The sequence below is a fragment of the Lepisma saccharinum genome, chromosome 15, assembly GCF_977018435.1.
Source record: "Lepisma saccharinum chromosome 15, izLepSacc3.1, whole genome shotgun sequence".
Taxonomy (NCBI): Eukaryota; Metazoa; Arthropoda; class Insecta; order Zygentoma; family Lepismatidae; genus Lepisma; species Lepisma saccharinum.
Window position 1 is genome coordinate 75,514,981 of NC_139243.1, and position 25,584 is coordinate 75,540,564.

The 25,584-nt window shown below is 37.5% G+C and overlaps 1 protein-coding gene across 1 annotated transcript; it reads right to left on the reverse strand.

Moving 5' to 3' along the window:
• Positions 1–607: 607 nt before the first annotated feature.
• LOC145999750 (uncharacterized) lies at positions 608–25,417 on the reverse strand. Its single transcript, XM_083137036.1, has 5 exons — positions 25,193–25,417; positions 23,890–24,063; positions 18,778–18,886; positions 6,788–7,002; positions 608–1,256 (listed from the first exon to the last, which is right to left on the reverse strand). The coding sequence occupies exons 1-5, from the start codon at positions 25,241–25,243 to the stop codon at positions 690–692; spliced, it is 1,116 nt and encodes a 371-aa protein (XP_082993162.1). The 5' UTR covers positions 25,244–25,417; the 3' UTR covers positions 608–689.
• Positions 25,418–25,584: the final 167 nt, after the last annotated feature.

Genomic DNA, 25,584 nt, shown 5'->3' on the forward strand with positions numbered 1-25,584 from the left:
AGTGTGGGACACCATACATAGGCCAAACGGGATGCACCATTGAGCAGCAATGGAATGAACATCAACATAATATCCGATTATTCCAACCGGAAAAGTCAGGACTTGCGGAACACAGGATTTTATTTGCCGACACAAAAATAATAGCCAAATGTGCTGGTTACTGGGACCGACGGGTAAAGAAAGCCATGGTCATTTTACAGAAAAGCACTAATCTTAACAGGGACGTGGAGCTCCAGCTAAGTCATGCCTGGAACTCACTCCTCCGTAAAAACAAGACACCAGCCAATGAGAACACCAGGATCCAGAGCGAGCCAATAGGAAGACAGAGTCCAAACTCCACCACATTATAGTCATGTATATTAACCTATACTGGTCTCCAGCTCTACATTCCCTGAAGATGAGAGCAATGCATGCCCTCGAAACGTTGGAAGCCAACTCCAATTTAACCTGGCTGGTAGCCTGGGAACACTTGTTTGACAAACATGTCTTTAGAATAGTGAGGTACAGTATGTTTCCAACATCACAGACACCTGATTGTCCTAATTGGACAGCTTGGCATTAGTGCACATACTGGAACAGTTAGTCATTTAGGATTAAACAGAACAGCTACAAAAAATGTCCAGTTTTTATTGACAATTCATTCATCAGTGATAAAAAAAATTACAAATAAAAAACAGATAGTACTTTCTTTATACTTCTTTTGTTTTCAGTTTTTTAGATTTATAAAACGAGCGAGAGAAGATGATTGCCTTCCTTCCAAAAGCCTTACTCCTTAGATACTGTGAAGTTCTCCTTTGCAGTTTCAGGGATTTGGAAGAATTTAGGCTCTTTTGTCCGGCTAGTTTCGCTGACAAATTCTGTAGTCTCGCAGTTTCCTTTTCCGGCAAACTCTTTCCTGCATTCTTATCTTGCTTAACTCTCTCCACTTTGAACTCTGAAGGTGGGCCTTTTGCTTGCGTTATATTGACATTGGGACTGTGCCATCTCTTTAAGGTCTCTTTCAACATTTTAGCTTCGATGAAGTTCACATCGTCATTAAGACCCGTTACACCTGATTTGTGTCTTTTCTGTAGCAACTGTGGGCTTGGTCCTTCATCCTCTATTTCCTGATCACTGTCGTCTATCTCCATCACTTCCTCACAATCATCACTCTCATCATTTGAGCTGTTACCTGACAGATCCTGCAAACTCTCGGAGCATTCCGGCATCTCGGCTGCTTCTTCACGATTTGAGTCTTCAACTGAACTATTCGCTACCTGTAAATAGAAAATGTATCTATACTTTTCCAGATTGCTGCCGAAATTTATACAGGTTGCTCAAAAGAATGGGAAAATTTGGAACAGATAAATAAAAGAGAACACATAACTTTGAAACATTTAGTGAAGCCAGTGAATAGTATAGAGTATGCCATTGCTGAATTTCATACCGTTAAGTTATTTCTTGAAGATAACGTCCGACAGATGAACTACCTTCTCTGCAGAGAAATTCCTGTAGTCTGTGAGAGACATTGTGCGCAACGTAACATTGCAACAGGAATCCTGGCAATATCCTTTTGTATTCTTGCCTTAAGTTGTTCTGTTGTAGCAGGTCGAGTATGGTAAATCTCGCTCTTAAGATGACCCCACAAGAAATCACATGTTGTGGGGTCAGGCGATTTATGCACAGCCTCCACACTGCCATTCTTGTGATATGATTTGACCACAAAGGGATGCTGCACACCACTCCACTGCTCCATGATCACTAAATGGCAAGATGATATGAGCAGCATTTTATATGCCATTCAGTGATACCAACCTCTTGGGGTTTATTTATTTATTGAACTCAACAGGACATTATTCAAAATTTCCCATTCTTTTGAGTCACCCGTTACTTGAATTTGAAACTAATTACAAGGTAATCCACAAGTGCGGACACACTCGTTTGAAGGAGGTAGGACTTGCTAGGGAAGTGGTTCTCAACCTCCGTGAGTCCGAGACTGGGTAAATTCATTTTTTAAAAGTTGATGCCAACAATTATACTCTTAAATACCTTTCCAATTTCATTTTAAGACTAAACGTTAATTAATATGTACCTTTGAAAATGTAATATTAATAACTAAATCAGAGAATAATCATAGAGAGTATTAGTTCAATTATGCCTGGGGTTGTTGACAAATATAAAATTTGATTTAAATTAGTTGACAGCAATGACTGCATCTAATGGAAGCTATTAGTTTCCTCTGGCCAATATTGTTACATTAATTTGGTAAGTGCTGATTTTCATTGTTCAATTTCGGACACTAAAAAATTCAAATGAATCAGAATATTTCCACATCAATATATTTGTTACAATAATTGATGTGTACACTAAATTGACTGGTGTCTGTCTGTCAACCTCCAAATTCGGAGCCGGCCTGATTGTTTCATCCATCACCACTCTCGAAACCTGAATGAAAGAACATACTTCCAGGTGGTTGCCAGAACGAACTCGAGAACAACCAGTCCATCAACCTCCAAACTTGGTGATTGAAAGTAATGCACCCCTTGGTTAGACTGATTGATCCATCAACGCTACTGTCTTGAAAGCATTTCCTGTTATCACAGTCCAACTCGAAACCAAAATGAGAGGCCACTTTTCCAGCTTCGCCTGACATTCGGAAACTTAAGAGGAACCTCTCCCGACCCAGTATAATTGACACCAGGGCCTGGTGGTTGAAAAACACTGGAATAGGGTATGTTATGAGGGTAGTTTGAAAAGTAAGGTAAAAGAAGCAGTGATAATCAAAATTGATACACGGTCGATAAGCTTGATCCATCAAACGAGCCCTTGCAGAGTTTCAGCCCAGAGTTTTGGGAGGATATTGTTTGATCATGCGCATTAGGTGAACATTCAAGTGGCATCTTGTACGCTTGCATGCGTGACCTTCAGCCACATTGTGGACGTTATAGATGGGGTTTCTCAATGATCTTAATGACTTTGAAAATTTCTGGATGAAGTGAACAAGTGTATAACTTTGCTAATGTGAAAAGTTTACAAAATAACTTTATGTGTGTACTCTAATATTGCATAAATATTCAACACATTATTGTCTATTTTCATAATAACAAACTGGGTAAATATTGTCAGTTTCAAAATAGTTAAGATATTTCATATAAACTAATTGAATAGCGACACTGTATTTGAAAAGCAGTATTTACGTCTCTTGTGATTTTCACATTTTTAAACGTAATTTAAAAATAATTGTTTTCAGTCATTTCTGTGCACTTGCCGACATGGTTCGCTTATTTGGAAAGTTTTGAACGTATGTGTGTGTGTACGGGCTCTAATATGGTACAAATATACAAAATATTTAAGATTGTCTATTTTCTTAATAATAAAGTGAGTAGGATAAGCAATAACCATTTCAAGATAGTTAGTAAGATTTTATGTATAAATGAATTCAACAGCGACATTACATTGGAAAAGCAGTGTTTACGTCTTTTGTCATTTTCAAATTTGTAAACGTAATTGAAAAATAATTTTCTTCCGTCATTCCCCTCGAATTCCTACTTCTCCTCTGTAATAAAATCTGATACTCATGTTTTAAAATTTGAAAAGTCTAGCATAATTCACTTACAGTAGTTTTCGGGGTGAAAATAAACGTTCTTTAAGTTCCCAAGCAACGTCCGTTTCCATGGTGAACAACAAGCACCGCAAACTCTTTTAAGTAATTGTATGTTATTATACCTCTAAACATTTAATTAAAACAACCACGCTGTAGATATTTTCATATTGAGTTTACCAACATATATGTAATTGTGTCTGGGCTGAAACTCCTTATGTAGATGTCAGTCTTGTTTGAGGCACCTTTTTGAACCAGGAGTTGATTCATCTGTATGTGATCTGTGAGAAATATAATGTATTTAGCTGCACAATTGAAAATTGAAGGAAACAAGGTGTGCTGCAAAAATGGCCGTGGCATTTTCACCCTTAAAGAAGGGCTAATTGAGCAATTTTTTAATTTTCTTGGCCTTTTGGGATGATTTCATGGGGTTGTAATCGGGCATTTTTGGCCTCCGGGGCTTCCTTCAAGGAGATACATATATGTCAGTGAGTGGTGGGATTGGGGCTATATATAAACTGCTCGCCATTAAAAATGCAACACCCAGAAGGAGTAATCGGAATCGGACGAAATGTGCACAGTGTGTAGAGGAGAGGTGCAGAAGGAAATGATTAGGTGTTCAAGGCCGTCATGCGTCATGTGTGCCTGCCATGCCATCTGGTAAGTGGTACCTGTAGCAGGTGAGATAGGTGAAGAAGAGCAGTGAAAGTGCATGGTCGTGAGTGTAGTGTGTTAAAATCGGTCAGCAATGCCACGTCGTCGAATACGGCAGCGATTCCAGCAGGTTTCCCAGTTCGATCGCGGCCGAATTGTTGCATACCGTGAATGCGGATTATCCTACCGTGAGATTGGTGCCCGTGTAGGACGGAATGCATCCACAGTGATCCGTGTATGGAACCAGTGGGTCCAGGAAGGCACTGTAGAGCGAAGTAGAGGTTCACAACGTCCACGTCGGACGACTGAACGAGAGGACAGACGTCTGATACGCATGGACCTTACAGACAGAATGGCCACATCAACGAGGATTGCGCATGAAGTACGGGATGTTTTACAACGTCCAGTGTCGCCACGAACCGTGTTTCGTCGTTTGGCGAACCGGGGAATTTTTTCCCGGCGCCCACTGTTGCGGATTCCTCTGACGCTAGAGCATAGGCGTTTGCGTCTGAGATGGTGCCAAGACCGTCGTGCATGGATGGCAGAGTGGAATGCTGTAGTGTTCTCTGATGAATCCCGCTTCTGTATACAACATCATGATGGACGTACACACGTGTGGCGGCACCGTGGCACTAGGCTTCATGACGCCTGCATCATGCATCATCACACAGGGCCTTCATTGGGTATCATGGTATGGGGTGCCATCGCCATAGGTGTTCGTTCGCGTCTCGTACGCATTCAAGGGACATTGAACAGCCAACGGTACATCACACAGGTTCTCACCCCTGTTGCTGTCCCATTAATCCATGCACTGCATAATGCCACTTTTCAACAGGATAACGCGCGCCCCCATGTTGCAAGGAATGTCCTCGCATTTATGGAAGCTAACCATGTGCCCCTGCTTCCTTGGCCAGCACGTTCGCCGGATATGTCGCCAATTGAACATGTCTGGTCCATGGTGGGTCGCCGGCTGGCCCAACTCAGATTTCTGGCACGTAATGTTGAAGACCTCTGGCACCGTGTGGAAGCCGCTTGGGACGCCATACCGCAAGCAGACATCGATAGACTCATTCTGTCCATGCCTCGCCGTGTTGCAGCAGTTATTGCCACCCGTGGAGGCTGTGCACGCTACTAGCTCCTTGGGGTTATGCAACCATGTTCTACGTGTCACATGTCACACCACCGAGCTCTAACTGTAATCATTTTCTTATCTTATTATTAGGGGCATGCATATTTCGTTTTTGACGAAAAAACGAAATTTGAAAAAACACATTGTAGTGTTAATTTTTCATGTTTTTGAAAGGTGTGAGATGCATTTTGTGACTATGTTTTGTCACGAAGTAATGCGAAACGAACTGCAAAAAGTGAAACTAACTCTTAAACACGAAATTTAGAATTTATTCACCGACGCGGCACCTTTTGAGGTCTGAATTATCCTGAGAGTTATGCAATTCCCAGAAAATTGATTAACTCTGTTGTTAATATTGGAGAAACAAAAATTGACACCTTTACACAGAAATAAACTTAATACTCGGATAACTACATAAATGTGCTATTAGAAGTGAAATGTTAATTCTGTGGAATAAGTGTAGTTTTTAAATCAAATTTAGGATTATATTCACAATTTTAAAACCAAAATGTCTTTTTATATACCACTTTTGATCCAATTTTTCACCGCTATAATACCGATATTTTATTTTATTTACCGCTTTTGAACCCGAAATTGACTCAGTTTTTATACCAAAATTTTGCTTTTTTATTTACCAAAAATATGTGCCTCTACTTATTATGAACTACATATTTGCCAATGAAAAACTAAATATGCTGACCAAGGCAGTAATTTATTTTATTAAAAACATAAACTAAACGTAACGTTTCAACCTTCTAGCAAGGTCTTCTTCAGACTCTGTATCAAGTACAAAAGTAAGGTTGAAACGTTACGTTTAGTTTATGTTTTTAATAAAATAAATTACTGCCTTGGTCAGCATATTTAGTTTTTCATAATCATGGAAACAAGGCTTAATGGTGTTATATTTGCCAAGTTTCGTGTTTCTATCTCATTTCCTTCTGGGAGTTGCAATTTTAATGGCGAGGAGAGAGAGAGAGAGAGAGAGAGAGAGAGAGAGAGAGAGAGAGAGAGAGAGAGTGAGTGAGTGAGTGAGTGAGTGAGTGAGTGAGTGAGTGAGTGAGTGAGTGAGTGAGTGAGAGAGTGAGAGAGTGAGAGAGTGAGTGAGTGAGTGAGTGAGTGAGTGAGTGAGTGAGTGAGTGAGTGAGTGAGTGAGTGAGTGAGTGAGTGAGTGAGTGAGTGAGTGAGTGAGTGAGTGAGTGAGTGAGTGAGAGAGCGTGCGTGTCTATATATATATATTGGACAAAACCAGTACTAATTTCTCAGTATTTATTTTAAATTCAGTCCTAAATCTTTAAAAAATATTTAGTTTTATTACGGAAATTTCAATTACATTTTTTTAAGGAATGAGTACAGCATGCATTTTTAATAATTGTGTGTTTCCTGTATCAGAATAATACAAAAACAAAACTTGAACCAAGTCTTACCGGAACGTCTAATCCCATAACTTTAAGTTGCTCCTTCCTGTCCGTCACGCTCAGGATGGCTCGACATTTCACATTCAGGTTCTTTGATTTCTTTACTCCCTTAGAGCAACTCTCAACCATCATGTTTTTTTTGTAGATTTCGAAATCCTTTTCTGTTTTGACAGACGGCCCATCAAAGAGAAAGGGGCTTTGTTCAGCAGCAGAGACGAATCTAGCTGAAAAATTAAATCAAATGCACAAATACCAAAACAATAATATACACAGTTCGAAACTTCTTGTTTATCCACCCTGTAAAAATTCAAAGTTCTGAATTTGTAAATCTGGTAACATAGTACAGGTTGTGCACTAATTATTGGTAGAATTTTTAAGACCATATTCTTACCAATACTGAACAGAAATACACGATATTATATCATTTGAAAGGGGATATTTACAGTTTCACACACACCTTAAATGCATTTCATGTGTACCCAATGTGTGGCAAGACAGATGTGCGCAAGGTGGTCCCTTTAACATAGCATTTTTTAATAAATAAAAAAAAATACATACAAAAATACAGGGGAAAAGAATCAAAGTCCGCTTTTTACAGGAATGCAATTTGAAATTTGAAAATGCTACAGAGTGAAGTAGGAAAAACATAGGCATGATTTTGTGAGATTAGGGTCACGAAGTGTTTGCTAACAGAATATTCATTACATTAACAATACATATGCATTAGTAAGTTCTACAAAGTAACTGTAGGGCAGGGTGGATAAAAAAATCATGATTTTTTGTTAAAAAAAAGCATTTTTGATTATACTTTAACATTTAAATCAGATTTTTCTTTTTTAAATCAATTTCTTTTAATAAAAAACACGCTGAGAATTGCTTGTATGGTTTTTGGCACAATACATACAGATATATGCTTTTGCGAAGAAAGCCTCTTTCTAGTAAGATGCACTGCAAAATATATAAACGCTTTGATTAAAGCAAATAAAAAAATATATGTAAATATACATTTTTCTGTTTCCGATACTGTATATATGAACATATTATGGAAATGTTTGTTGAGTGTGTTAATGAAATTATAATAATTTCAGTAACTTTACATCCAGTGAAAATAAAACATTCTGGATGTACTCTTAATTCTAACTTAAAATATTTTTATAGCCTTTGTAGCTGAATTTTGGCAATTCTTTTTATGATAGTTTGCAATCAGCTGCCATGTTTATTTACAGATTAATGATAATTACACTATTTACGGTTTAACATGATTAGTATTTTGTATATTTTCCGACACAAAATGTTTGCTATTTTTGCCTATAAAAATTATTGAATTTGAAATCAAGAGAAATTTAAGTGTGTTTACAGTATACGTATTACATTTTCTTTCGTATCCACTTCAAACCATCAGTACATATTTGGTCTAGGAATTAATTCGTGCGCCTGGACAAGAGATGGCGTAACAAGCGTATCGTCCCACAGTTCCGTGTATCCACACATGCGTTGAAAACTCCTGTCAGCGCGCATCATTCGTAGTATAGGGCAGTTGATTGACGCGTCAACAACAGCATTTTGTAGTCAACTGAACATGGTGCAGTTCGTGCCAGATAAAGTGTTTTTGCGGGATGTTCGGCTTCATTACTTTAACATGCAGAAAAGTGCTACCGAAAGTCATCGTATTTTGGTGGAAGTGTATGGTGACCATGCGCTAGCTGAGCGAACGTGTCAGAAGTGGTTTGCACGGTTTAGAAGTGGTGATTTCGGCCTGGAAGACCAAGAGCGACCTGGACAGCCAAACAAATTTGAAGACGAAGAATTGAGAGCATTGCTCGATCAGGATTCGTGTCAAACGCAGGAAGAACTTGCAGAAGCATTAGGCGTTGATCAAACAACAGTTTCCAAACGCCTCAAAGCCATGGGAATGATTCAAAAGATGTCACATTGGGTTCCACATGAATTGAAAGACAGAGACGTTGAAAGACGAAAAACCATTTGCGAATTGCTGCTTCAAAGACAGAAAAGAAAGGGGTTTTTGCATCGCATTGTTACTGGCGATGAGAAGTGGATCCATTACGAAAACCCGAAACGAAAAAAGGCCTGGGTGAAGCCAGGTGAACCACGTCCATCACAACCGAAATGAGATATTCACTGTGCAAAGGTTATGCTGTGCATATGGTGGGATATGAAAGGTGTGGTGTACTATGAGCTGCTGCAACCGGGTGAAACTATTAATGGAGAACGTTATCGACGACAATTAATGCGTTTGAAGCAAGCTCTGGCCAGGAAACGACCAGAATGGGAGAACAGACATGATAAACTTATTTTTCAACATAACGCTCGCCCACATGTCGCAAAACCGGTCAAAACCTATTTAGAAAGTGTCGGATGGGAAGTTTTACCCCACCCGCCGTATTCACCAGACGTTGCTTCTTCGGACTACTACTTGTTCGATTGCATGAATAACGATTTGATTGGACAGCGGTTCACTTCTTCAGAAGATATCGAAAAATGGGTCTCCGGCTGGATCGCTTCATCTTTCGTAACTTCTTTCGCCACGGAATCCGTAACTTACCTGACACATGGGCGAAAGTGGTGGCTCGTGATGGACAATATTTTTCTTAAGGTATTTATGTATTTTGTGTTTGAACTACAGCTTCAATGTGTGCGTAACAACCGCACGAATTAATTCCTAGACCAAATATATTTTGTTTCCTTTCTTAGAGCCTAAAAAAACCATTAACCCTAGAACACTACCGTGTTCCAATATTACAGTGTACTACATCGTGAAAACAAAATGACGATTCTTTGTCAATATTATTTTCTTTATTTTTCCTTATATTGGAGTTTTATTCTTCATTTTGAAATGTAAAAACATGGTTTTATTAAACATAGAATATTTTAAGAGAAGATCTTGATTGACAAACCCGTTTGTACATGAAGAATGAAGGCGAAAAGTTCAAACCATGAAATAAGAAATGAATGTAATTTTAAAGTCTTACAAGAAAATAGTGCATGCTTCTAAACTTTTGTTTCCAAATCTAACTATCCAAATTTACAAATGCCAAAATTACATGAAAGATTTTTCTCCTTTTACTACAGCTACGTAAAATTGACGTACAGTGCACAACATAACAAACCAAATCAAGACGATCAGCGCTTGCACCCTCCTTACCACAGTGCTGCCTTATGTCTGAAAGCCAACTTGAGCCATTGCTAGGAGGGTGCAAGGTGAGAGGTAAGGAAGGGATTTGAGCACAAAGCATACGTAAATTTTATGTACGGTAGTGTTCTAGGGTTGATGATTTCGAGATTAATGTACTTTCACCAAAAGTGATTCTGATATCTACAAAATTCTGATATGCATTATTCTATAAATTATTTATTTAAAGTGAACACCTTGCTGATAAGTAGGGACATTGAATTTTCGCAATGCGCGAAATCACAAAATGTGAAAAAAAGATGCAATTTTGAACATTCTGCACGTAACTACACCCCCAATGATGAAATATCTATGAGTTTTATTCGCGAAGTAATGCGAAATGTGTGCTTTTCCACGAAATGAACGCTTTTTTGCGAAACAACCGTGAAATTTCATCAAATTTGAGGGTGAAAATATGGAAGTGTACAAGACCATATTTTCACCCTCAAACAAATAACAGACAAGACAATAGAATACAATAAAAACGCACATGTATGTTTTGTAGATCTACAAAAGGCTTTTGATAGAGTTCCTTGGAATGAGATATGGAAATCCTTAGAGAAGAAAGGAGTGGATAAAAACCTAATAAAAGCAATCCAAAGTTGGTACAAAGGATGCAGATGTTACGTGAGGACGAGAAACCACCAGTCAGAGGAATTTGAAATAACAACAGGAGTTAAACAGGGAGATATACTATCACCATATCTATTTATAATACTATTAGATGAAGTAATAAAGGAATGCCATATAAAAATGAAACAATTTCAGGTAGGATACTGGAATATGAAATCAATTAAACTAACAGAGCTCATATACGCTGATGATATTATACTAATAGCTAATACACAGGCTAGTTTACAATATAATCTAAATATTCTTAATGAAGAATTAAAGAAGAAGAATATGGAAATAAATACGGAGAAAACTAAAACAATGATAATCAGCAGAGAAAAGACAAACCATAAGATAAAACTGAATAACGAACCTTTAGAACAAGTGACAAATTTCAAGTATCTTGGAGTAATTATAAACAGTCAAGGAAAAGAAGAGGAAGAAATAAGAGATAGAATCATGAAGACAGGAAAGCTATATCAAATGATAAACCGAGGATTTATAGGCAAAAAAGAAATATCTACCCAAACAAAATTCACTGTATACAAAACAATTTATATACCAACACTTACATATAGCAGTGAAAATTGGACATTGACTGGAAAACACCTGCAAAGTGTACAAACAATGGAAATGAGGTACCTTCGAAGAATAAGTGGGAAAACCAGGAAAGATCGGATAAGGAATCAAACCATTCGGCAATCTTTAAATGCTCAGCCACTACAAGAAACAGTTGAACGTAATCAACTTAGATGGTTCGGCCATTTGAGCAGAATGAGTGAGACGAGACTGCCAAAGCAGATATGGGAAGCACGTCCACAAGGAACAAGACCAAAAGGAAGACCAAGAAAGACATGGAATATGAGTGTCAAAGAGATTTTGGAGAAACGAAGCATAAGATGGAAAGAGGCACAGGAAAAGGCGATGGACAGAAACGTCTGGAGAACTCTCTGAAACCCCTCGACACTGGCAGGTAGAAGAGGACGCGACTAACTAAGTAAGTAAGTTTATTCGCGAAGTAATGCGAAATGTGTGCTTTTCCACGAAATGAACGCTTTTTTGCGAAACAACCGTGAAATTTCATCAAATTAAGTAGAAAACATGCAAAAACCGACAATCGAAGTTTTGTGCATATACTGTCTATTTGTAACGAAACGTTTGCCTAAAGTTTCCTACCACTTGCAGCTGAAGAACGTTTTATCTTCGATCACATCAGGAAGATGCTGCAAATTTGGATTTCCCATGCACATAATCTCAGTTTGAAAACTTCGCTCCCTGTCAAGCTGCATTCCTTTCTTCCCCAGAATGTCTACTCAACTTCCAGTTTCATTGAACTTGCTAGCTGTAGCAGCGATAAGATTAGTCTGTTCCCGCACATCAAGGGAAAGAATGGTGTCATTTATTTTCAGTCTAACTAAACTAACTAACTAACTAACTCCCTAGCCTTCTTAAACCCGAAGGTTCATGGCTGCAGCAACACAGGCCTTCCATCTTTCCCTATCTTGAGCAAGTTCTATATACTCTTTTCCATCCCTACCAATTTCCCTTAGGTCCATCTCAACGTTGTCCCTCCATCTTCGTCTTGGTCTTCCTACAGGTCTCTTACCATCAGGTTTCCCAACAAGAATCCTGTAAACTCCTCTTTCCTCTCCCATTCGTGCCACATGGCCTGCCCACCTAAGTCTTCTTGATTTAATTATTCTAATAATATCTGGACATGAATACAAATTATGTAGTTCTAAATTATGTAACCTTCTCCACTCACCTGTCTCCTCATCCCTTTTAGGTCCAAATATTTTCCTAAGGATATTATTTTCAAATACTCTCAATTTATGTTCCTCTTTCAATGTAAGGGACCAAGTTTCACATCCATATAATACTACAGGCAAAATTACTGTTTTGTATATTTTAACTTTTAGTTTCTTAGATATTAAACGAGAAGACAAAAGTTTATGAAGAGTTAACGCACATTTGTGTTCAGTCATGAATGAATGAATGAATTTTGTTTATCATCATGTGATTTTCAACATGTGTTTGTGTATGTGCAGTAGTGATTATTTTATTTGTTGGACAGCAAGGATATCCTTTAAATACATACAATGAATAAATCACTTGAGATATGCAATTTAGAAATGAAGTGATTTTGTGTTGATGTTTTCTTTTTGATTGGCAGCTAAGTACTTGTGTATGTGTACAGTATATAAAAATGAAGTAGTTTATCAATTTATAGCTCTTTTGTATGTTGTTTACTCTCATGATGAAAAAGTGTGTGCCAATTTTTTTTTCCACCGCTGGTATATACCGCTGATCTAACATTTTATTTACCGCTCTCCTCAATTTTTATTTACCATATATTTGTCTCCCTACTGATAAGTAACCAAGTTTTTAAGGAAAAACAATCTTTGTCCACTGCTCATTCACATTAGTACAGAAAAGTCAAGTCATTATGAGAAACATTGAGAATATGCAATGCTAGGTTCTAAAACTAACAGTAAACTCACAGAATACCCAATCTCACAGAAAACAATATTTGACCACTGCTCTTTCACATGATAACTAACTAACTAACTCTCTAGCCTTCTTAAACCCGAAGGTTCATGGCTGCAGCAACACAGGCCTTCCATCTGTCCCTATCTTGAGCAAGATCTATATACTCTTTTCCATCCCTACCGATTTCCTTTAGGTCCATCTCAACGTTGTCCCTCCATCTTCGTCTTGGCCTTCCTACAGGTCTCTTACCATCTGGTTTCCCAACAAGAATCCTGTAAACTCCTCTTTCCTCTCCCATTCGTGCCACATGGCCTGCCCACCTAAGTCTTCTTGATATAATTATTCTAATAATATCTGGACATGAATACAAATTATGTAACCTTCTCCACTCACTTGTCTCCTCATCCCTTTTAGGTCCAAATATTTTCCTAAGGATCTTATTTTCAAATACTCTCAATTTATGTTCCTCTTTCAATGTAAGGGACCAAGTTTCACACCCATATAATACTACAGGCAAAATTACTGTTTTGAATATTTTAACTTTTAGTTTCTTAGATATTAAACGAGAAGACAAAAGTTTATGAAGAGAGAAGTAACATGCATTTCCTGAATTAAGCCTACTTTTTATTTCCTCTTTAATATAATTTTCATTTGTTAATATTACTCCTAAGTATTTGAATTTGGAAACTGGTTCAAACGAGTTGTTATCAATAATTAGATTTTGATTATTACCTAACACTTGGTTTCGGCCTGTAAGCATATATTTAGTTTTCTCTTTGTTAACTTCCAAACCTATCTCTTTAGCAGTTTTGAAAAATATTTTAGCATTATTCTTAATTGTATTCACATCATCCCCCAGTAAGTCTACATCATCTGCATATGCTAACAACTGGGTCACACCATTTAATTTTAGTCCTTCTTTAGTTTCGTTTACCTTCCTAACAGCATATTCTAAGGCAAAATTAAAGAGCAATGGAGATAATGCATCTCCTTGTTTTAACCCATCATGAATTGTAAATTTGTCAGACATATTATTACCCAGACGAATTTTACTTTCTGTTTCACTGGTGCATATTTTTATCATACTAACAAGCTTCTTAGGTATTCCAAACTCTACTAATATATTATATAATTTATCTCTTTTGACCGAATCATATTTTTTTTTGAAATCAATGAATAGCTGATGGACATTTTGATTATATTCCCACTTTTTTTCAAGTGTCTGTCTGATGTGAAAAATTTGATCTGTAGTTGATCTGTTACGTTTAAATCCACATTGATAATCACCTATAATTTCATTAGCATATGGGGTTAGTCTTGTTAAAATAATGTTAGACAATATTTTGTATGTCGTTGAGAGTAGAGAAATTCCACGGTAATTACTGCAGTTCATTTTATCACCTTTTTTAAACACGGGAACAATTATGGATTCTTTCCCCTGTTGAGGGATTTCTTCTTTATTCCATATTAAACAAATTAATTTATGAATTTGACATATTAATGAATTTCCACCATATTTAATTAACTCAGCTGGTATTAAATCAATGCCAGGTGCTTTGTTATTCTTTAGCCTTTTAATAGCATCTTTAACTTCCGTCAAGTTAGGTTCTGGAACTAAAGGTTCTGCTGTGTGGACTTCATTTACTTCTGATTTATCTCCTACATGGACATTTAAAAGGTCATTAAAGTAGTTCTTCCATCTATTTAGAATATCGCTTGGGTCAGCTAGAAAATCACCGTCTTTATCTTTTATCAAGTTTACTTTAGGTTGCCACCCCTTTCTAAATTCATTTACACCTTTATATAAATCTCTGATATTTTTATTTTTGCTGTTTGTTTCAATTTCGTTAATTTGCTTTTCAAGTAATCTCTTTTTTTACTTCTAAACGTGCTGTTAACTTCTCGCTTTATTCTATTATAATTGTTTAGATTTGTATCATCCGAGTTATTTAACCACCTAAGTCTAGCCTGATTTATTATTTCTATTAGATTATGACATTCACTATCAAACCATGGCTTACTTTTTCTTGGTTTATGGTATCCTATACTTTCTTTAGCTGCTGATTCTATTGCTTTACGTATGTGCTCCCAATTCTTATTTACGTCTGTTTCATTTATATTTTCATCATAATTTAAATATCATTTCACATGATATAAAAGTCAAATTTGTAATGAGAGAATGAAGATCCTAGAAAGTAAAACTCCCAGATCACTATTGAAGACAGGCAACTTTGACAAGTAAAGCTGAACTTTTTCTGAACAGGATCTGTTCAGAGACTATAGTTCATTATATTTTGCTACAGAAATTGGAAATGAACTTAAATATCTACCAAATGGGTGACCTCCACTTCCTGTATCAGAGTTTTTGTCAACAAAGACATACGACTCTCATGAACCACTGGTCACTCGGCTGGAGATGGTTCTCGAAGAGTTGCTGTTGACCAATTCGCGAATGTCTCTTATCTTTAAGGAACATTTCTTTTTGAGTTCCTTATTAAGAAATGAATTTGTTTCTTAAAGTACATTCAGACTTCGTTCTCCCATTGGATGGTGGACTTTCATTGATTTTCCCCTGTATGCATGTCGATTTCTGCGGAACTGCATTTCCCCAGGAAGTAGGCATGTTGCAATGTACTAGGCCGGTAAAATTCCAACCTTAGAACAAAGCACTGCAAAGTCAGGCTTTTGACTACCCGTACTTCTTGCACCGCGAGAACAGGTTTACCTGCTCGACGGCCCACGACAACGATTCGACTTGCGTCTTTACCCCGGTTCCTCGTCTTCAAGACACTCTGCACTTACAAGGTAACTGGGCATTCAACAAGACCAGGTCACCTGAAAAACCTGCTGGAAGGAACAGCCCTCCGGCAGCGTGGACAGCTGCAGCCAGTGTTGCCTACTTACGTAGCTCCTAAATCCTACGAAGTCCTAGGAGGAGCTCTCTGCTCCAAGGGGAATTTATATACTTAGCAATTTCAGTTCAGTGTAAGCAGTTTTTATCTTATTGCCAGGAAATGCATGCAAAATTATAGCTTCATTTATTTAAATGAATGATCGGGCAAACAAAAACTCCTCATCAAAAACTAATTGTTTTTCATTGCATGGTGTCTTAACCAGGCACGCAGTGGCGCAATCACAGGGGGCATTGGTCATTAACTTTCGATGAAAATGAAGTCTAGTGGGGTTGGGCAAGGGGGGCAAACATTAAAGTACAAGAAAAACTAGGCTAAAGGATACTCAAGATGGAATTAGTTTTCATATTTTTCTTGTATTTTCCTTCCAGACGGCAAAGGGCACCTGAAGAGGGGAACGAAGGGGCAATTACAACCTCTTGATTTCAAATTTTATGAAAGTAGAAATATATTACACAGTCTCATCAAGTTCAATGCCGTAACTAGGGGGTAGCGGGAGTCGGTCCTGGGAGCCGAACGATCTAAATTAAAAACGTTTTAAAACAGAGAATGCCATGGAGGTCCAATGCCAACATTGCTATCAATGTTGGTTTGTTATGAGATTGATTAATTGATTATGTAATATATTTAAATATGCATTAAAGAAACTTTGAATACGTACACAATTTAGTGTTAACATGTTGCATATGTATTTTCTTATTTTACGTCGCTCCATGCTGCATATGTGAAAAGAAAATATTGTACATGAAAATTTTACATGCCATATGAATATTCGGAATGCATTTGTCATGCACTTTCTTTCTTTCAAAAACAGTTTGTGTGCTTGTTTTCCATTATTAGCTAATGTGAAATTAAGGTGAAAAAAATATTTCAAATCCTTTGTTTGAACACAAATGCATTACAACCGACTTCTACCCACCCCCTTTTTGCATGATTTATGAGAATAATAATGCCTTTGATGTTACATTATTACTATTATTGTTTTTGTTGTTGGCATGTTTATCCAAGTACTTGCCCTTCCGAAAGAAAATTCGTGGTTGCACCTCTGCAGGCCCGTAGCCAGAATTGATTGGTGGGATGGGGGGGGGGGGGGGCTCATGGGTTATCAGGGAGGGCTTCATAAACCAAGTCCATTTTCAAAGGTTTAATAGTATTATATGAAAGTAAATTGTGTGTGTGTGTGTGTTTTGTGTGTAATCATTAAGTTAATATAGGACACAAAAAATCTAGAAATATCGTTCAAGTACTTACAATATATTTTCAATATCTTCCTATTCATAGCTGAAGCCGAGAGAAAATATTCTAATTACTACCTGCTACTTTGACTTCGGCTCGTAAATCAAATGAAATAATTTTACGCCTATCTGTTCTTTGTATTCTGTGAATTTAACCCTTATCAAGTTTTGAGTAAAATAATATCTACAGTCTACATTTTCACTCGTCACTGCAAACAAATTTTACAAAGTAGTTTACCAAACTTCAGAAAGGGGGGGGATGGGGAGGATAACGGCAATGCCCCTGGACCCTGCCTGGCTACGGCTCTGGTGTTCGCAGTAGAACAGTGTGTTGCTCTACTCGCGACCTCGGCGTGGAACGTGACATGTTACAGTAGTGCCCTGGATTATTGGTTGTTTACGACATATTCTTATGGAGCCTATACCACGGATAACCTATTTCAATGTGTGTGGGGGCAAAAGTAGCAACATTCTTAAATCTTATTTCATTGGCGATGTGGCTTTGAGTTCCCTTTCTAAGTAGTGGAAATCTATTGCAGTTGGCAACACTGCAGACAGGTGTGCGACTGGTGCAGTTTCTACTCGAAGCAACTACATCATGCAGAGGGAGGGGCGTGCAGTTGATTGAATGAACACACTGAGACCTACTAGGTATCGTAAGACTGCAGGTATCCGGTGGGTCTACAATACCTGCATGGAACGATCTGGGCAGGTGGGCAGACAAGCTGCTCAAGCGAGGGTGTTGCACAGGTTGCATGACATTTTAGGAGCAATATTTTGCAAACGGAACTGCTCCAGGTCTTGTGCAGGTCTCTACCTTAGAACACGCAGCCCACGAATCAAATCCAGGTCTCCGGCATGGCAGTCAAACACCCTACCAACTAGACCACTGGGGCTCTAATTCCACGATGTAAAAAAATATTTTTCAGGAACTGACAAAGCATCAAAAAATGGAGTGTTTGATTGCCAATAGCCCACATACACAAATAATAGCATGAAAAAGTTGCATCCATAAAAATGACTTGCCGCAATACAAGAACAGTTAATTTTAAAATACAGTCTATATGCATACGTATATAGCTCGTAGATGCTCCACAAAATAGGCCCAATTTTAGAGAGTCTATATATAGCTCCATCGCAGTTAATGGGTTAACATTATGTTAATACTGTGAAAAATTGACAAGGAAATCATATGACAATGAAATGGCATTGATTTGACATGCCTCTTCAATCTTGAAGCTCAAGCAGTAGGGGCGATTGGAGGAGGGGGATGGGATGGCAGTTTCCCCCTCTCCAATTTTCCACTTCTTGCCCCCACACTATGTTATCTTAATGCTAAGCCTTGTCTACCAGGAGAAAGTAAACCCCCCCCCCCCCCAAGTTCTGGGACCCAATCACAGCTACTGAGCTCAAGGAAACCAATCTAATTTATTTACAGATGCTTAGTTAATTTAAAAAGCTTTAAAAGGAGTTTCAGGAGGAAAATGTACTTAGTCGTTCCCCTTTCAAATACAATAGAGGGAACAAAAACCTGGCGAAAAAAAGAACACACACAATTACCTTTCAATGTTTTGTCCAACAAAACATATTTGTCCATGGAGTCGGTGACTCTCTGAGCTAATCGTGTGTTCTGGAATTCTATGAAAGCATAGCCTCTACTCTGTCCACTCTGCAATCAAGATAATATTACATTTCATTACATCGATTCTACAAATCAAAGGTTACAAAGTTTGTGAAATGATACTTGTTATAAAAAAATCAATCATTATGCTCTTTTATAGTGTGTGGCTGAAAAGTGCTGCTCCATAGGTCCAATCACAGTATTTGTTTCGCCTTTAGCAGTCAAGCATAATTACTGTCTTCCCAGATCCACATGCCAGCAATTAACAGGTCATTTCTTCAAAACCATAGAGGAACCACGAGCAAAAAAGCCTGTGCAGATCCGCGACTCCTGTGCACCGCATTCCCACGTGGAGGGGAAGGCTCAAGTTGAACGGAAGAAAGTGAAGTTGTGCAGATACTTTTCGCTGAAGATTCTTTCCTATACACATGATATTTCAGTTCTGTCCTTCTCATTTGTTTACATATGAACGTATGACATGCTCAAATTACAAAACAATATACTGTGTTTACTCATGTAAATGCACACTTTTCTCCAAAAATTTTGCCCCCAAAAACTGCAGTACATATTGCACACAGAATAATCCAGACGGCCAACATGCAACCATGCATGTTTTCATTGTGCCAATTACCACTTTGGATTATTTAGTGATAATAAAAAAAGTTTAAAAGTGAAATGGTTGTTTCCCATGATTTTACACTTTGTATCAGTGTGTTCTGAGACACTGAGAAAAGTGGAGCCGTTCTGACGGGATTCCATCAGGCACATCCTAACAAACAGGATGAGCAACGCCTGCATTTGCCACATGGGAAATAATAGAAAATATGTTCACAACCGCTGCAAATCCATAACATAATTATGTAACTGCTGCTCCACTTCTTGGATGTAGCTGCCTTCAACTTTTCTTGGTTCCGCCATTCTCCTACATTTGCTTACCATATTTTTGAGCCGCAGCCCTGTTATTTTGCTGCATACACCACAGATCTTGCAATTTGAAAACGGCAGCACAACTTGTCCTCTTTCACATTTTGATCTTGCTATCTTCTACTTCAGAATAAACAAGGTTGTTACAGAGTGAAAGCTTTGGGATGCAAAGTGGAGGGTGCATGCGTTGGTGACCTTATTGTATACACAATACGATATTGTCCTCTTCACCCACATAACAACAGGTGACACATTGAATAGGCATCATGTCATTCCCCATTGATCAACAAAGCAACAGCTTTACGACCTACCACTAAGAAAGCAATTTCTTGAACCTGAATTGTACTGCATATTACATACAAGATATATTTTTTGTTGATTTTCCCCATCAGGGTGCACATTACACATGTATCCATTTCAAACAATTTCAAAATGTAGAATTTTCTCCAACATAGGACAGAACTTAGCCACTGCTTTTTTGCTGGTGTATTTCTCATTTACATGTAATAAAGAGAACAAAAGAATGTGTTCACCATGTGGGACAATTAGGGGTCCAGCAGGAAACCTGCAATTTCCAAAAAAATTCTGAAAATTACAATTTTTCTAAATGCTACATCTCTTTTCAAAATTGAGGGACGGTCGTCTTTAATTACACTTCGTCAAAGAGTCATCTTTTGTCATGCTTCACTGCAAAGTTGGTCCATCCAGTATCCATAGGGTTGATGGATGGAATTATTTCTGTGAGCTGGCAACATTGCTACTCTTGAACATTGTTATTATTTTTCCCCAAAGAAATATCAACTTGCTTTCATTTCTTTTTCCTTTAACTTTAATTATTGGGAGATAAAATGCATTAATATAACCTCCGCCAAAAGCAATGATGGGATGATGCATTGTTCTGGACCAGAATATTTCTGAAGTTGGGAGAGGGCAATTGCAACTACTCACAGCATGCTGTTTAGTAATCATTTAACAAAATCCTTAGTATAGAGTGACCACAAGGAAAAGAACCTTTGACGAAAAGTCTCTTGCGCATCTTTCCCTTCCTCCGGTCCGCTCGTGTCATAAGGAAGCATGCTCCACTCTGCCCCTCCCCTCCACGTGGGAGTACCGTGCTCAGATGTCATGGGTCTGTGCAGGGTTTTTTTGCTTGTGGTTCCACTATAAGTGACATTACATTTAATTAAAAAATACATGTGACATGTGCCTGAAAATAAGTTTTAAAATCATTTAGCAACCATCAGATGTTTTTATTAATTTACTTGAATATTACTACATAAGGAATCAGTTAAAATTTAAGCAGAAAAGTTTTTAAAAAGTTACAAATCATGTCATTTATTTGTGCTGTTGCCGTCGATGATTAATTTTGCATGTACGGTTATTAACTGAATAATATCTTCCACAATTCGCGAAGGCGAAGACCAACTTCTAGGGGCTTATTACATACCTAAATTACCTGAATATTTGCATGAATAAAAAATGCAGCAAAATCACTTTTTGATAAACCTTTATCACTTGTCTAAGAGAGTTAGATTTTTGATTTTGAGGACTCGCACCTAACTTCAGACAGAAAGTTGTTTTGCATTTGTTTAAAGTTTGTTAATTAATTATTAGTATTATATATAATGTTACCAATATCCCAGATACCAACAGCAATTGTTCCTTAGCATCTAGGCTTGGCAAAGTAAATGTTATAGTTAGTCCTCAAAATTGTTCCCTTGTTTTTGATACACCATTGGGAATCACCCTGGAAAACTATGTTTCAAAGTTGTAATATAAATGCAATCAACATTTTCAGTGTTTTATTTGCTTAAATGTACCTAGCCTTTGGCATGGTAAGTAATTCATGTTAATATTTTAAATTTTGTTGAGCATAAAAGGAGGGGGGTTAACAACAAATCTTTTTTTGGTTCAGTTCATGCCCTGATAAATCTGTAAATTCAATTGAATATAATGAAATGCCAATAGAAGGACATGTGCAGTTATTGGTATTATTAACATCTGCATATTTAGTGTCTGATGTTGAGATATAAGGGGGTGTCGAATTTTGGTACACAAACTGTCGAAATTAAGGACAGGGTGTCAAACTTAGGGACATATTGTAGGATTCACTGTTTGATTTTTTAATGATTACGTAACGTAACTGTTGGAATGCAAAATACTTTTTGGATGAAAGTAGAATCTTTAAACTTTCAGGCAAAAAAAATATTACTCGCATTTATGAAATATGAAAGCCACTACAAGCAATTAACTGCAAAAATTTTCCTTAACATGTCGAACTTAGGGACGTTTACCTTATTTATACTTTAGGAAGGTCTTGGAAATGTGTTTTCACCTCGCTTAAATTTTTTTGCCGGTAAATCATGTAATTTTAGACATTAATTTCACTCTGATGCACGAAAGCTGTTTCCTTGATGTCAGTCTACTACGTGAACACAATTTTTCGTGCGTTTAATGACGTAACAACCGATCAGTGTTTCCAACTACGCGGTTTTGTAACTGTATAACAGTTGTAGAACGTAAATAAACGTGTGTTGCTGTTCATCATTTCTGATGACGAACTTGCGACAACATGACGTGCACAGGATGCATGGTGAAATTGCACAGTGTTGAAGATCCAGTAGAATTTGTAATTCACCATGGAATTGTGAAGGAATTGGAATGGCCCAAAAAATAAATTATCTTCAATTTTTCTAATTTTAAAAAACAATTTTGGTAAATATGCGATATCGCCCGAAGACCTCTCACTCGTTTATTTCATTAATTTTAGCATTGATACTTATTTATTCTGCATTGCGGAAGATTCTTTAAGGTGAAGTTATGCCTTTTTCCATAAAATAGTGTCAACTTTTCATATTATGAGTAATTATTTGTATTCCTTGTTCCGCTTGGGTAACAGACAATATGGCATGCACTCGTCATGGATCATCACGCGTCGTGCTTGTGTTTTGTCGATTTGGAGTGGGTATGCAGTGTTTCAACCTTCTTGACCGAAAAATACCTACTTTCGTGTTCATTATGTCATTACAAAACATTGACAGATAGCACCAAAAAGCCATTCACGATAGCCCCAAAAACCATTGATGGATAGCACCAAAAACCATTCATGACAGCCCCAAAAAACATTCACTATAGCCCCACGGACCATTTCCGGCAAGGTTAGGTTAGGTTGGGCAGGTTAGGTAAGCATAGTTAAAGGAAAAAAATTCTCGTAAAAAAAGGCACGTTTGAAAACACTGGCGAGACCGCGTGACTTGACGCTCACGCCATCTGCATGTACATAATGGAAACAACGGCATAATGCTACAGAAAATGCAAGTTCTTTATATAACAAGTGATTATTTCTTGGTCTGCACCATTCTATGGTGAAGTTTTCAGTTTCCGCGAAAGAAAATACCTCCAAGAACTTTGACAATGCTACAGAAACTGATTTCAGTAAGTAGTTCCTCCTGTAAATTTGAAGAAATCTGTTTGGGCGATATCGCATATTTACCACAATTTTAACGATGTTTGCCTAACCTAACCTTGCCATGCATGGTTCGTGGGGCTATTAATGAATGGTTCATGGGGCTATTTATGAATGTTTCGTGGTGCTATTTATGAAGGTTTCATGGGGCTATTCATGAATGGTTCATGGGGCTATTTATGAATGGTTCGTGGGGCTATCCGTGCATGATTCATGGTTTTTCGAACCTGGAAAGAAATACAAAATCAGTAACACGAAAGTAGGTATTTTTCTATGAAGCGTGTAACGCAAGCGAAAGCAAACAACAAAAAAATTACTCGATATGTCTAAAATTGAGATTATTTGCGTGGAAAAACCGAAAGGTAAACCGAAATGCCACCTTCAAGAATACTTAGGAATGCAGAATACGTAAGTATCAATGTGAAAAATAAGAAAATAAGGGAAATAGAGACGTTTGGTGGTTACTGAAATTTTACTGGTAATTTTTCCTCACTGTGGGATTTATGTTGTTGAATTTCTTATAAAATAAGCTTTCCAACGATATATGACACGTATTCCTTAGGAAAAGGACGTAAAGTAGAGTCTTACCCTTTTGTTAATAACACGGAATAGGACCATTTTTCGTGGAATGCCCTTAATGCATTCTTTAGAGAGAGCTTACCTTTGGGTATCTTGCCAATTTGATCCTAGTCACCAACCCAAACTGACTGAAGTATCTCCACATCTGTTCTTCTAAAAATTCATTGGGTAAGCCACTCAAATACACAACGCCCCGCTTTTCTCTACTTAATATGAAGTCTGCTTGTTTGCGCTTCCTTCTCTCAGTTTTCTCACCCTGCAATGAACAAGATCGTTATTTTTTTTAAATACAGAGAGAAAAAACAGTTAAGTCAACCCTCATAAAACTCCATGTAAATAAAAAGGAACAAATATACTAGTTTACTATCCTTCGGACAGATTTCTTCATTTCTACAGAAGAAACTACTTACCGTAATAAGTTCCTGTAGTATTGTCTAACATCGGCAAGGTGTTTTGTGTGAAATTCAGGTAAGTTTTCCGTATCCTGGAAATGGATTTCTTCAAATTTAAAAGTTTGGGGCTCATTTGGGAGCAGGTGACTCCGGCCAATTTCTAACATGCCTTTAACAGGGAGTCTATAGAAAAAGCCAGGGGGCCGGAGCGGAGCGTAGGCGGGACCGCGTTAGTGGTTGGGGGCCGTAGGTCAATTACACCAGGGGCGGAGCCCGGAATCGGTGGGAAATTTGAGTCAAAAATTTCAATTGAAAATAATTTTTTGGTTTAAATTTCGCACAGATTCCGGGGTGGATAGCCCCAAAAACCAATCACGGAATGTTCCGCGAAGCAGATAGGTGTCCAAAGATAGTAAACATTTACGCAAATATATTGTGCTATAACGAATGGAAGAATCCAATGTATGAAGTGACAACACTATGTTGCTTACAATAGAAAATTGACCAGAAAATGATTTGCATAAGTACTTTTTCCTGTAAATTTGAAGAAATCCGTCTCCGGTATAGTAAAGTGTTACCCTTATTCCAAAACGTTGTGTGCTAATCTTAAAATGTGCAATTTCTCTTGCACTTCTCTAAACGAATAAAATTGCCCCTTGCACATAATTCAGACAGTAAGCACAGTGGCTAATCTCATTATTATTAATTTAAAATTAATTATTACTTACAGACTAGTAAGAAATATACATTATTTTCGTTACAAATTCCATTATTTCACCTAAATAAGTGTTCCGGAGTGCAGAATAGTACGTTAGTAATGTAAAAAAAGTGCGAAAGAAATCATTCCCAGGTGTCTCAGGTATAGTAAAGTAGTACCCAGACTAGTGACTTATCCTCGTTTGTAAAATACCCTTTGAAATATGGACAAAACGAACAGAGACGGGAACTTTGTATATTTACTTAATAATATACTGAACTTATACCACTACTCACCTTTTGAGGGCTCTTTGCTTTAGTGGCTGCTTTAATTGGTTTTTCAGCCATTATTTCCTTTACTAATATTATTCAATATTCAACATTAATATTAACTATTAAATAATTTAATTTCTGGAATACAACTAAATACAAAACATGCTGTTGTGGCGTGAAACAGGAAAGCAGAAACACCAAACACGCTCCTCAGGACAAAAATACCCTCTCGATTAATTGATGAGCAATTCTACATAAGTCTGGTGTCGCATGCTTTTTCGGTTCGCAAATCACTCGCTACTAGTTTGGGCGATCTGCATGGGCCTAGTTTCCACAGGCTTTTCCCAAATGATCGAAGTGGTTAATTATTGATCATTCTTCATTATATGTATGAAATCTTGGAAATTCCCTGTCTT

Excerpts from the sequence above, each read along its gene's own strand:
- LOC145999750 (XM_083137036.1), bottom strand. The coding sequence starts at position 25,243 with ATGGCTGAAAAACCAATTAAAGCAGCCACTAAAGCAAAGAGCCCTCAA. Across the intron at positions 24,064-25,192 it reads AAGCAAAGAGCCCTCAAAAG|GGTGAGAAAACTGAGAGAAG; the intron begins GTGAGTAGTGGT and ends TGTTCATTGCAG. Across the intron at positions 1,257-6,787 it reads TTATGGGATTAGACGTTCCG|GTAGCGAATAGTTCAGTTGA; the intron begins GTAAGACTTGGT and ends TTCTATTTACAG.